Source organism: Argopecten irradians, chromosome 1 (assembly GCF_041381155.1).
Source record: "Argopecten irradians isolate NY chromosome 1, Ai_NY, whole genome shotgun sequence".
NCBI classification, from domain to species: Eukaryota; Metazoa; Mollusca; class Bivalvia; order Pectinida; family Pectinidae; genus Argopecten; species Argopecten irradians.
In genome coordinates, this window is record NC_091134.1 from 101,345 (window position 1) to 117,500 (window position 16,156).

Genomic DNA, 16,156 nt, shown 5'->3' on the forward strand with positions numbered 1-16,156 from the left:
GATTCAGGTTTTGAAGACTTTGTGTTTCCTTTTACTAACCTGACCCAACTTTTGAAGCCTTTGCTGGTCTTTTTGAAGAGGTAACCCTCCATGTGCTGAAGGCTGGCTTCATTGTTTACGTCATTCTGAGACAGATTCACATTCTGAAAACATAAAACAAGGAGTCAAATTAGTCAGTGATGGCTACAGGTACGATGATTCTAGTGTTTGGTTACTGTAACATTGAATGCTAAAGGTAAATGATGCCTCAAACCATTCTATAGGTAAAATAAATAACAGGTCCATTTAACCTTTGAAACTCTCAAGATCATTTATTTGAACAGACCATTTATATCATGATTTAGATCATTTATATATAGACACCTGTTCTATCACTGTACCCTGCTACCATTGTATATATCCTCTATCAGACATGATCATATATACAGACACCTGTTCTATCACTGCACTCTGCTACCTTTGTATATATCCTCTATCAGATATGATTATATATACAGACACCTGTTCTATCACTGTACTCTGCTACCATTGTATATATCCTCTATCAGACATGATTATATATACAGACACCTGTTCTATCACTGTACTCTGCTACCATTGTATATATCCTCTATCAGATATGATTATATATACAGACACCTGTTCTATCACTGTACTCTGCTACCATTGTATATATCCTCTATCAGACATGATTATATATACAGACACTTGTTCTACCACTGTACTCGGCTATCATTGTATATATCCTCTATCAGATATGATTATATATACAGACACCTACTCTATCACTGTACTCTGCTACCATTGTATATATCCTCTATCAGATATGATTATATATACAGACACCTGTTCTATCACTGTACTCTGCTACCATTGTATATATCCTCTATCAGATATGATTATATATACAGACACCTGTTCTATCACTGTACTCTGCTACCATTGTATATATCCTCTATCAGACATGATTATATATACAGACACTTGTTCTACCACTGTACTCGGCTATCATTGTATATATCCTCTATCAGATATGATTATATATACAGACACCTACTCTATCACTGTACTCTGCTACCATTGTATATATCCTCTATCAGATATGATTATATATACAGACACCTGTTCTATCACTGTACTCTGCTACCATTGTATAAATCCTCTATCAGACATGATTATATATACAGACACCAGTTCTATCACTGTACTCTGCGACCATTGTATATATCCTTTATCAGACATGATTATATATACAGACACCAGTTCTATCACAGTACTCTGCGACCATTGTATATATCCTCTATCAGACATGATTATATATACAGACACCTGTTCTATCACTGTACTCTGCTACCATTGTATATATCCTCTATCAGACATGATCATATATACAGACACCTGTTCTATCACTGTACTCTGCTACCTTTGTATATATATCCTCTATCAGATATGATTATATATACAGACACTTGTTCTATCACTGTACCCTGCTACCATTGTATATATCCTCTATCAGACATGATCATATATACAGACACCTGTTCTATCACTGTACTCTGCTACCTTTGTATATATCCTCTATCAGACATGATTATATATACAGACACCAGTTCTATCACTGTACTCTGCTACCATTGTATATATCCTCTATCAGACATGATCATATATACAGACACTTGTTCTATCACTGTACTCTGCTACCATTGTATATATCCTCTATCAGACATGATCATATATACAGACACTTGTTCTATCACTGTACTCTGCTACCATTGTATAAATCCTCTATCAGACATGATTATATATACAGACACCAGTTCTATCACAGTACTCTGCGACCATTGTATATATCCTCTATCAGACATGATTATATATACAGACACCAGTTCTATCACTGTACTCTGCTACCATTGTATATATCCTCTATCAGACATGATTATATATATACAGACACCAGTTCTATCACTGTACTCTGCTACCATTGTATATATCCTCTATCAGACATGATTATATATACAGACACCTGTTCTATCACTGTACTCTGCTACCATTGTATATATCCTCTATCAGACATGATTATATATACAGACACCTGTTCTATCACTGTACTCTGCTACCATTGTATATATCCTCTATCAGACATGATCATATATACAGACACCTGTTCTATCACTGTACTCTGCTACCTTTGTATATATCCTCTATCAGACATGATTATATATACAGACACCTGTTCTATCACTGTACTCTGCTACCATTGTATATATCCTCTATCAGACATGATCATATATACAGACACCTGTTCTATCACTGCACTCTGCTACCTTTGTATATATCCTCTATCAGATATGATTATATATACAGACACCTGTTCTATCACTGCACTCTGATATCTTTGTATATATCCTCTATCAGACATGATCATATATACAGACACCTGTTCTATCACTGTACTCTGCTACCATTGTATATATCCTCTATCAGACATGATCATATATACAGACACCTGTTCTATCACTGTACTCTGCTACCTTTGTATATATCCTCTATCAGATATGATTATATATACAGACACTTGTTCTACCACTGTACTCGGCTATCATTGTATATATCCTCTATCAGATATGATTATATATACAGACACCTACTCTATCACTGTACTCTGCTACCATTGTATATATCCTCTATCAGACATGATCATATATACAGACACCTGTTCTATCACTGTACTCTGCTACCTTTGTATATATCCTCTATCAGATATGATTATATATACAGACACTTGTTCTACCACTGTACTCGGCTATCATTGTATATATCCTCTATCAGACATGATTATATATACAGACACCTGTTCTATCACTGTACTCTGCTACCATTGTATATATCCTCTATCAGACATGATTATATATACAGACACCAGTTCTATCACAGTACTCTGCTACCATTGTATATATCCTCTATCAGACATGATCATATATACAGACACTTGTTCTATCACTGTACTCTGCTACCTTTGTGTATATCCTCTATCAGACATGATTATATATACAGACACCTATTCTATCACTGTACTCTGCTACCATTGTATATATCCTTTATCAGACATGATTATATATACAGACACCTGTTCTATCACTGTACTCTGCTACCATTGTATATATCCTCTATCAGACATGATCATATATATATAGACACCTGTTCTATCACTGTACTCTGCTACCTTTGTATATATCCTCTATCAGATATGATTATATATACAGACACTTGTTCTACCACTGTACTCGGCTATCATTGTATATATCCTCTATCAGATATGATTATATATACAGACACCTGTTCTATCACTGTACTCTGCTACCATTGTATATATCCTCTATCAGACATGATTATATATACAGACACCAGTTCTATCACAGTACTCTGCTACCATTGTATATATCCTCTATCAGACATGATCATATATACAGACACCTGTTCTATCACTGTACTCTGCTACCATTGTATATATCCTCTATCAGATATGATTATATATACAGACACTTGTTCTACCACTGTACTCGGCTATCATTGTATATATCCTCTATCAGACATGATTATATATACAGACACCTGTTCTATCACTGTACTCTGCTACCATTGTATATATCCTCTATCAGACATGATCATATATACAGACACCTGTTCTATCACTGTACTCTGCTACCATTGTATATATCCTCTATCAGACATGATCATATATACAGACACTTGTTCTATCACTGTACTCTGCTACCATTGTATATATCCTCTATCAGATATGATCATATATACAGACACCTGTTCTATCACTGTACTCTGCTACCATTGTATATATCCTCTATCAGATATGATCATATATACAGACACTTGTTCTATCACAGTACTCTGCTACCATTGTATATATCCTCTATCAGATATGATTATATATACAGACACCTGTTCTATCACTGTACTCTGCTACCTTTGTATATATCCTCTATCAGACATGATCATATATACAGACACTTGTTCTATCACTGTACTCTGCTACCATTGTATATATCCTCTATCAAACATGATCATATATACAGACACTTGTTCTATCACTGTACTCTGCTACCATTGTATATATCCTCTATCAGACATGATCATATATACAGACACTTGTTCTATCACTGTACTCTGCTACCTTTGTGTATATCCTCTATCAGACATGATCATATATACAGACACCTGTTCTATCACTGTACTCTGCTACCATTGTATATATCCTCTATCAGATATGATCATATATACAGACACCTGTTCTATCACAGTACTCTGCTACCATTGTATATATCCTCTATCAGATATGATTATATATACAGACACCTGTTCTATCACTCTACTCTGCTACCATTGTATATATCCTCTATCAGACATGATCATATATACAGACACCTGTTCTACCACTGTACTCTGCTACCATTGTATATATCCTCTATCAGATATGATCATATATACAGACACCTGTTCTATCACTGTACTCTGCTACCATTGTATATATCCTCTATCAGACATGATCATATATACAGACACCTGTTCTATCACTGTACTCTGCTACCATTGTATATATCCTCTATCAGACATGATCATATATACAGACACTTGTTCTACCACTGTACTCTGCTACCATTGTATATATCCTCTATCAGACATGATTATATATACAGACACCAGTTCTATCACTGTACTCTGCTACCATTGTATATATCCTCTATCAGACATGATCATATATACAGACACCTGTTCTACCACTGTACTCTGCTACCATTGTATATATCCTCTATCAGATATGATTATATATACAGACACTTGTTCTATCACTGTACTCTGCTACCATTGTATATATCCTCTATCAGACATGATCATATATACAGACACCTGTTCTATCACTGTACTCTGCTACCATTGTATATATCCTCTATCAGATATGATTATATATACAGACACCTGTTCTATCACTGTACTCTGCTACCATTGTATATATCCTCTATCAGACATGATTATATATACAGACACCAGTTCTATCACTGTACTCTGCTACCATTGTATATATCCTCTATCAGACATGATTATATATACAGACACCAGTTCTATCACTGTACTCTGCTACCATAGTTGTATATATCCTCTATCAGACATGATTATATATACAGACACCACAGTACTCTGCTACCTTGTATATATCCTCTATCAGATATGATTATATATACAGACACCTGTTCTATCACTGTACTCTGCTACCATTGTATATATCCTCTATCAGACATGATTATATATACAGACACCAGTTCTATCACGTACTCTGCTATTGTATATATATCAGACATGATTATATATACAGACACCTGTTCTATCACTGTACTCTGCTACCTATGTATATATCCTCTATCAGATATGATTATATATACAGACACTTGTTCTACCACTGTACTTAGCTACCATTGTATATATCCTCTATCAGACATGATCATATATACAGACACCTGTTCTATCACAGTACTTTTTTGAACTTCTGCTCAAGTTCTACTGGTGCCATTTGGAAGTTCAAAATGTGTTTTCAAGATGGCGCCTGTGGCAGCCATCTTGGATTTCGGATCAACTTGAAAAATAACAACACTTTGTTGGGACCATGTCAGGATCATTTCATGCAACTTTCAGGCAACAGTGGACGACGACGGACGAAACATGACGACTATATGTCATCCAGACCCTTTGGGTCAGATGACAAAAAAATCTTCATCAGAAATGACATCCTTCTCAATCAGTTATGATCATTTGTTATCTCACCATTTACTGATTTGTCACTGGTATTAGCTGTGGGAGATTTCTCGGTCAATCCCTAGGGTATGACAGATTGTGTGTGCTAACCTTTTGAACCTGAAGACAATTACGTGACGTCATGACTTCATGCGGTATGTCCGTGGCTTGCATTGTCAACGACGTCATCAATATTGACATGCAGACAACGAAATCATGTTCATGTCGCTGTGAAAATGCTTCTTTCTAGGATAATATCTCTACTTTTTCTTTTGTATATGGGAAAAAAAGAATCATTCCCTACCCATAAGGGTATGACAAAGAAATCGCAACCCTCGGAGCGATTCCTGAATGTCTAAACCTCGGCAAGCCTCAGGTTAGACATTCTTTAATTACAACTCGGGTTGTGATTTCGTTGTCACACCTTCTAGGTAGGGAAAGAATGTATCATTCAGTGACCTAATTTCATTGAATTCAACAACAAAACCGGATCTAGTTTAATGATGACTAGTATTTTTGCATTCATTGAAAGTGACTGAAATTAATTTCTGTAATAAACCATGTCCCGCCTCCACATGAAAACTGAGATGGGACACTGGCAAGGCTACTAACACAATACCTTTCAATAGATGGGCATATAAACCAAAAACATTTTTTCTCATGAAAATAAACTCAAGACTACAAATACAAAGTTTCAAAACATATTTTTATGGAGAACACATTGTACAAGCTAATGCCAGTTAACAGAGAAACGTTGATAATAGCCTTCCATCCTTCTAAAGCCCACAGCCTTTTCTACTTTAGTAGTGTGTAGCTTTATCTACATGATCCACACACATTAATTAATGGTTAGTGGTCTTAAAGTCAAGAGATTTGTTCTGGCTTAGACAGCCAAATCACACCTCTTTTTTCCTAACAAGAGGCCAAGGGGCCATCATTCATATTGATCAAATTTCAGACTAACCTTAGAAATAATGCTTAGTATTGATCTATCATCACAATATAATCAAAGAGAACCTAAAGCCTAATTGATGTCCTATTTAGGATTGTATCACAATATCCCCTTTATCAGGACCAGTATCAACTGTATAATTAAGGATTGAATCATAATATCCCCTTTATCAGGACCAGTGTCAACTGTATAATTTAGGATTGTATCACAATATCCCCTTTATTAGGACCAGTATCAACTGTATAATTTAGGATTGTATCACAATATCCCCTTTATCAGGACCAGTATCAACTGTATAATTTAGGATTGTATCACAATATCCCCTTTATTAGGACCAGTATCAACTGTATAATTTAGGATTGTATCACAATATCCCCTTATTAATGCCAGTATAAACTGTATAATTTAGGATTGTATCACAATATCCCTTTACTAGGACCAGTATCAACTGTATAATTTAAGATTGTATCACAATATCCCCTTTATTAGGACCAGTGTCAATTGTATAATATAGGATTGTATCACAATATCCCCTTTATCAGGACCAGTATCAACTGTATCATTTAGGATTGTATCACAATATCCCCTTTATCAGGACCAGTATCAACTGTATAATTTAGGATTGTATCACAATATCCCCTTTATCAGGACCAGTATCAACTGTATAATTTAGGATTGTATCACAATATCCCCTTTATCAGGACCAGTATCAACTGTATAATTTAGGTTTGTATCACAATATCCCCTTTATTAGGACCAGTATCAACTGTATAATTTAGGATTGTATCACAATATCCCCTTTATCAGGACCAGTATCAACTGTATAATTTAGGATTGTATCACAATATCCCCTTTATTAGGACCAGTATCAACAGTATCAACTGTATAATTTAGGATTGTATCACAATATCCCCTTTATTAGGACCAGTGTCAACTGTATAATTTAGGATTGTATCACAATATCCCCTTTATTAGGACCAGTATCAACTGTATAATTTAGGATTGTATCACAATATCCCATTTATTAGGACCAGTGTCAACTGTATAATTTAGGATTGTATCACAATATCCCCTTTATCAGGACCAGTATCAACTGTATCATTTAGGATTGTATCACAATATCCCCTTTATTAGGGCCAGTATCAACTGTATAATTTAGGATTGTATCACAATATCCCCTTTATTAGGACCAGTGTCAACTGTATAATTTAGGATTGTATCACAATATCCCCTTTATTAGGGCCAGTATCAACTGTATAATTTAGGATTGTATCACAATATCCCCTTTATCAGGACCAGTATCAACTATATAATTTAGGATTGTATCACAATATCCCTTTACTAGGACCAGTATCAACTGTATAATTTAGGATTGTATCACAATATCCCCATTATTAGGGCCAGTGCCAACTGTATAATTTAGGATTGTATCACAATATCCCCTTTATCAGGACCAGTATCAACTGTATAATTTAGGATTGTATCACAATATCCCCTTTATTAGGACCAGTATCAACTGTATAATTTAGGATTGTATCACAATATCCCCTTATTAATGCCAGTATAAACTGTATAATTTAGGATTGTATCACATCATCACCTTTATTAGGACCAGTATCAACTGTATAATTTCAGATTGTATGCACCTTGTATATTTTTTATAAGAAAATGACTGCTAGTAAATTATAATGAAATGAACAAACACGAGATACTTCCATCACCACTGCACCTCTAACCATGACCTATGACGTTTGAAGATGATGATAAGATACACCCACCCACCAATTTCAATGACTGTCTCAGTAAATATGTGACAGCACATTGCTCCTTGACACACTATAAATTCCATTACATCACAGGCCTCAAACATCCAACTTCCCTACTACAAAGTATTTAAGTGTACACTGTCAATACAATTTTTAGTTTACAAGCATTATTCATTTCATTAATGTATCATTATCTAACAATGTAACCTTTGCACCATTTGAATAGGAAACAAGAGATCCCATACGTGTCTTAAGATATTTATAATGCCGTATGATACTGCTTAAACCATGGATTTATCTATTTTGACAATTTTTAAGTCCCGTAACTCTTCCAAATAATGAGGAATTTGGACCATAATCATACTCATCCGAGATCTCATTGATATAAAGCAATATATCAAATTTGGTTGAAATCAGATCACACAAAGAGTATACTAAATGTACTCCCTCCACCCCTATCAGACGTACACTCTCCCACACAGTGAGTATACTACATGTACTCCCTCCTCCCCTGTCAGACATACACTCTAGCTCCCACATAGTGAGTATACTACATGTGCTTCCTCCTCCCCCGTCAGACATTCACTCTCCCACACAGTGAGTATACTACATGTACTCCCTCCTCCCCTGTCAGACATACACTCTCCCACACAGTGAGTATACTACAAGTATTCCCTCCTCCCCTGTCAGACATACACTCTCCCACACAGTGAGTATACTACATGTACTCCCTCCTCCCCCAGTCAAATGTACACTCTCCCACACAGTGAGTATACTACATGTACTCCCACCTCCCCTGTCAGACATACACTCTCCCACACAGTGAGTATACTACATGTGCTCCCTCCTCCCCTGTCAGACATACACTCTCCCACACAGTGAATATACTACATATACTCCCTCCTCCCCCAGTCAAATGTACACTCTCCCACACAGTGAGTATACTACATGTATTCCCTCGTCCCCTTTCAGACGTACACTCTCCCACACAGTGAGTATACTACATGTACTCCCTCCTCCCCTGTATACACTCTCCCACACAGTGAGTATACTACATGTACTCCCTCCTCCCCTGTATACACTCTCCCACACAGTGAGTATACTACATGTACTCCCTCCTCCCCTGTATACACTCTCCCACACAGTGAGTATACTACATGTACTCCCTCCTCCCCTGTATACACTCTCCCACACAGTGAGTATACTACATGTACTCCCTCCTCCCCTGTATACACTCTCCCATACAGTGAGTATACTACATGTACTCCCACCTCCCCTGTATACACTCTCCCACACAGTGAGTATACTACATATACTCCCACTTCCCCTGTCATACGTACACTCTCCCACACAGTGAGTATACTACATGTACTCCCTCCTCCCCTGTCAGACATACACTCTCCCACACAGTGAGTATACTACATGTACTCCCTCCTCCCCTGTATACACTCTCCCACACAGTGAGTATACTACAAGTACTCCCTCCTCCCCTGTATACACTCTCCCACACAGTGAGTATACTACATGTACTCCCTCCTCCCCTGTCATACGTACACTCTCCCACACAGTGAGTATACTACATGTACTCCCTCCTCCCCTGTATACACTCTCCCACACAGTGAGTATACTACATGTACTCCCTCCTCCCCTATCAGACATACACTCTCCACACTCTCCCATACAGTGAGTATACTACATGTACTCCCTCCTCCCCTGTATACACTCTCCCACACAGTGAGTATACTACATGTACTCCCTCCTCCCCTGTCAGACATACACTCTCCCACACAGTGAGTATACTACATGTACTCCCTCCTCCCCTGTATACACTCTCCCACACAGTGAGTATACTACATGTACTCCCTCCTCCCCTGTATACACTCTCCCACACAGTGAGTATACTACATGTACTCCCTCCTCCCCTGTATACACTCTCCCACACAGTGAGTATACTACATGTACTCCCTCCTCCCCTGTCAGACATACACTCTCCCACACAGTGAGTATACTACATGTACTCCCTCCTCCCCTGTATACACTCTCCCACACAGTGAGTATACTACAAGTACTCCCTCCTCCCCTGTATACACTCTCCCACACAGTGAGTATACTACATGTACTCCCTCCTCCCCTGTCATAGGTACACTCTCCCACACAGTGAGTATACTACATGTACTCCCTCCTCCCCTGTATACACTCTCCCACACAGTGAGTATACTACATGTACTCCCTCCTCCCCTATCAGACATACACTCTCCCACACAGTGAGTATACTACATGTACTCCCTCCTCCCCTGTATACACTCTCCCACACAGTGAGTATACTACATGTACTCCCTCCTCCCCTATCAGACATACACTCTCCCACACAGTGAGTATACTACATGTACTCCCTCCTCCCCTGTATACACTCTCCCACACAGTGAGTATACTACATGTACTCCCTCCTCCCCTGTATACACTCTCCCACACAGTGAGTATACTACATGTACTCCCTCCTACCCTGTATACACTCTCCCACACAGTGAGTATACTACATGTACTCCCGATCCTGATCACTATAGGATGGGTTGTGCACTGGACTAGAAGATTATTGTTTTCAAATCCATATTTCTGTCTGGAATTTTGAGAGATTTACGGAAAATGTAAGTTTTTATTATGTTTGTATTTTGTTCTTCTATTTTTTGCTAAAAAATAATAGTTTTCATTTTCATAAAATTACAATTAAATTGATTATGTAAAACTGTTTATTAAATATGTAATCGATCTTCATACTTAATGAACAATAACATTCCATTTCAGTATCTATTGGTAATTTGTGAAACCATTTAGGCAATAGTTTATTACTTTTGTGATACAAACAAGAGATCCCAGAGGGATCTTGGCGCCCAACAAAGAATGATCTATGTCTGACATTGGAAAGAGGGATTTTTTCTCTGCTTTTCAAACTTTTTACTACATGTATACATATGAAATTTGAGATCCTTTCGGTACTTTCTGAGACATACAACAAACTCCAATTATAAAATACATGATAGATACTTGATGGCCATCTTTTTAACTGATCAATCCTAAAATGCAATATGCACAACTAAGGTCAAAGGGGAACCTACATATAAAATTTGAGACAGATCACTTCAGTACTTTCTGAGAAATAGCGGTTACATAGTTCAATTATCAAAATCCAAGATGGAGGCATGACGGCCTTTTTGTTGACTGATCAGTCCCAAAATGCAATATGCATAACTAAGGTCCTAGGGGAACCTAGATATGAAAATTGAGAACGATCCCTTTGGTACTTTCTGAGAAATAGCCATAACAAACTTAAATTACCAAAATCCAAGATGGCTGTCTGGTGGCCATCTTGTTGACCGATCAGTACTAAAATGCAATATGTACAACTAGGGCCCCAGAGGAACCAACATATGACATTTGAGAACAATCCCTTCGGTGCTTTCCGCGAATAGCAATAACAAGAATTGTTAAGGAACAGATGGATGGACAGTTGGAATGACGGACGGAAGGACGGACGACGGACCATGGACAAAAAGCAATTTGAAAAGCCCACTATCTGATGATGGTGGGCTAAAGATATGACATTTGAATAAAATGTTATCTTATCCTCGTCGTGCTTCTATCAGCTAAAAGCTGATATAATTGTGGTAGAAACAGGTCACATGACTCATGGTTGTTGATATTGAATTTATTCCACACTCGTAAGTTATTTTTTATAAGTTACAAAAGACACTTGCTGACTTTTAAAAAATAACTCACTCGTGTGGAATAAATTCCATATCCAACAACCACGAGTTGTGTAACCTTTATATATCCCTCATTAAAATAGAATGTAAGATAACATAAGACATAAGAGTTGAGACTTCTGGATGTCAGAGACTAAGGGAATTCTGTATTGAGACTGAAGAATTCAGGATCCTCTCTATATCATTTGAATATGTACATAGGAAACTAACAACCACAAGCTTTTCTATCCTACCCAATCAAAACACATGTGAAATGTTAGTGATTGAACTGTTACCCTACATTTTAAATTACATGTTGGAAGTTAACATTCTTAAGTTTCCAGCTATGCCCAATTTTAACTGCGCTGGATAGCACCCTTACATTAACAGATATGTCTGACTGATCTGAAGTAAGCAGTGATTCACCAATAAACCAGACTAAAAAACCAAGTTATATACAAGGGCAGATAACTAAGTAATCTTACTGATGACATCTAACAATCAGAGTTAATTTGTACACATTGTTTTACAAGGGGATATAATTAGTATTTTTGTAATGCTTTCTGACGTACATCTAACAGAGTTAATTTGTACACAATATTTTACAAGGGGAATTATTAGTATTTTTGTAATGCTTTCTGACGTACATCTTACAATCAGAGTTTATTTGTACACATTGTTTTACAAGGGGAAATAATCAGTATTTTTGAAATACTTTCTGACATACATCTAACAATCATAGTTAATTTGTACACATTGTTTTACAAGGGGAAATAATCAGTATTTTTGAAATACTTTCTGATGTAGCTTTGTTGTAATATCTGATGAAGCCTTAATATTTATAAGGGGAGATAATGAAGTATTTTCTGTAATGATTTCTTAATGAAAGCATGAATAAGCAGAGTTATTTCAAGTTGTACACAGTGTTATACAAAGTACTCAACACATTCCAATGTACCTCTGATAAAGCTGCCACTTATTTGCTTACAGTCATATTTGGTAATTTTTCTATACAAGGGTTATAATATAGCAATGGAATTCAGACAATATGTTCAACTTAACTAAAACATATGTATCATATGTATCCTGCTGCACAAACGGGTTCATTCCAGACATGCAACAATAAACGGTGCATGATGTGTCCATACACAGCATCCACAGACACATTTGAATGTGCTATCAACAACAGAGCATACAATATCCGACAGAACCTGACGTGCAAATCCAGCAATGTCATCTACCTCCTCTCGTGTAGGAAATGAACCATGCAATACGTTGGGGAAACCGGCGGTTCACTCAACGTAAGAATCAACTTCACCGCTGGTCTATCAAACAGAACAAACATGACTATGCCTTTGCCAGACATTTCAACTTACCCAGCCATAGTTGGAAAGACATGCAGGTGATTGCAATTGAGCACTGTTCTCATGTCTGACAGGGAAGGAGAGAGTACATGGACACAAACCAAGCGTTGATCAAGAGAGAGATTCTGGATTACCTATATACAGACCCGCAATCCCAGGGGCATTAACAAACGTTATATATATATATATATATTGCAAATTGAAATCAATTGATCACTCGCTTTTCAATTGCTAATACCTACTTCCAGCATTTCCCGTTCTTTTCTACGCTATTTTGTCATTTAAATGTTCTACCTGGCAAAAGGGGACTAAATTTAGGACTTTGCTCCTTTGCACACACATACCAAGGAGATAGGCAACTAAATTTGCATCCTACACAAATGAGCACTACATATTTAAATTTCGCCACGTATTTGACGTCACATGCGGCACGCTCTCCAACCACCGCTCATATTGTAGCGTTCTGCCGAACAGCATGGCTCCTTTTTGGTAGATCCACTTGCCGAAGGGTTAATTGCGCTCCATTGTGCTCTTAAATATTTGTCTTCTTTCATTGTCCCGTTTTACTGTTCGTGTCATATTATGTAATCGTGTTCGTTTTGTGTGTCTTGATAAAGGGGCAGATCGCCTTGAAAATTTGACAATTTTTTGTACGCACGGTTCAAATTACTTCTTTGTCCCATATCATATGTATCATAATTCCCTTTTTCTAATCACAATCTAATAATTACTCAGCTTCCACTATGAACTCACAGACTTGGTTGGTATTCAAACATTATCTGTAAGCCATAAATGCAAAGCCACCATATGAAGCTAAATCAGACAAGACAAGATAATTAATAGAATGTGACAGGACAGCAACTGGCATATGGTTAACACAGACATGTTAACCTTTGGTGACCAAAAACAGGTAGATTTTTGACTCAAAAGCGGAACCATTGCAGGCGCCATTTTTCGCAGCATGTCATAAACATATATAAAGATATATAAACATCAATAATATGCAAATTAATTACAAAATCATCTTTTGTTAACAAATCATGTTTTAAGTTTGATTATTACCATAGGCTTTGGTGGCTCATTTTGTATTTTTTTAAAGTATTACATTTAGAAGAAGAAAAATGCCAATAAAAATATTGTATACTTTTATTTCAAAGCTATTTATCACCATTTTTAAATATATACATTTTGTCTATTTATCTATTTATCTTCTTTTTTTTTTTACTTTTCTTTTGTGATACATACTAGATTTATTTTATTTTGATTTATGTAATAAAAAAAATCAAAATATTTGTTTCTAAAATTTACATCAATATTCTGGAGAAATAAGTCCCCTGTAATAAAAATTTGTTTTAGTGAACTCCTGAAATTTTATACCAATCCGACTCCTCTATTAGAATCACCCCATTCCAAAATGGCGGCCATTACAATTGCAAAGTTTATGACTTCATTTTGAACTTGATTTTTTTTCCAACTCTATAATCATAAATGTTGAAAACATTCCCACTTAAAAAAGTTACACAAGACAGAAAGTAATCTCTAAAACTGAAAACACATTTTGTGAAAATTTTCTGCAAACTGAGCTTTATCACGAACTTGCTACATAATTACAGTAAGGCCCCAAGCAGGACAACAGGTCACCACATGAAATATTCATAATAGCTGACCTTATGTATATTTTTGTTTGGATACAACAACACACATGAAAGTGAAGATCCTTGTGACCCCGAGTTTACAGTGTCCACCAGGTCCTATGGGTGTTCCTTTAGTCCCACAGGCGGTGTAAAACACTTGCCTTTGATCACAGGACACTGACATGCTCTGGCTCTAGGCAGCCAGTGTGTCATACCAAGAATGCAGCCAAATTAAACTAACATTATCATGTCAAACTCAACACCTAAAACTTAATGTCACACAGATTTATCCCAGACAAATCAAATCACCACTTTTCTTAAAACCAACATTTTTGTTAATACCAACAGACAAATTAAATCACCACTTTTGTTAAAACTACCATCATCATTTTATGTAAAACAAATTGATATTGATACTGAAGGCAGAGAATGGCTGTAACCTTAACATGTAAATGTATTTAGAAACATTAATACTATGACCACAAACTTAGCATATCATGTATTTTAGAAACATTATTACTGAACTAAATATCAAACTATTGCGATTTTAAGCAATGTATTTAAAAAAAATGTGCCTTTTCAGCACAACTTAGGACTAGACCAATTAATTACTTTTTAAAAATATAACTTCAAAAAATATCTCTACATCCAAAGAAGAGTAACCAGCGTATTGAATCTGAAGATACATTTTATCATGGAGACATAAAACCTGAGACAGCAGCAGTAAACAATGAACAACCACAACAGGCCCCAGAAACTTGGGGGAACAGAAGATCATTATCATTAGAATGTGTTGTTTTTATCTAGATGACTGTTTACATGGACCTCACAGCACATACACATACACTAAGGACTAATTGATGCTAGTAGTCCAGTAAGCTATTAGGTAGGGGAGTTA

The 16,156-nt window shown here is 36.5% G+C and overlaps 2 protein-coding genes across 2 annotated transcripts in view; one reads left to right on the top strand and one right to left on the bottom strand.

Moving 5' to 3' along the window:
- Nucleotides 1-16,156, bottom strand: part of LOC138314347 (arf-GAP with coiled-coil, ANK repeat and PH domain-containing protein 2-like) — a 97,966-nt gene that overhangs the window by 24,929 nt on the left and 56,881 nt on the right. Inside the window, 1 exon segment of the mRNA XM_069254653.1 lies at nucleotides 40-143. Coding sequence (XP_069110754.1) covers nucleotides 40-143 — 104 coding nt within the window.
- Nucleotides 11,008-16,156, top strand: part of LOC138314358 (leucine-rich repeat-containing protein 15-like) — a 10,652-nt gene continuing 5,503 nt past the window's right edge. The window contains exon 1 of the mRNA XM_069254661.1: nucleotides 11,008-11,165. The gene's annotated coding sequence lies outside the window, so the exon portion shown is untranslated. The remainder of the gene's footprint in view (nucleotides 11,166-16,156) is intronic.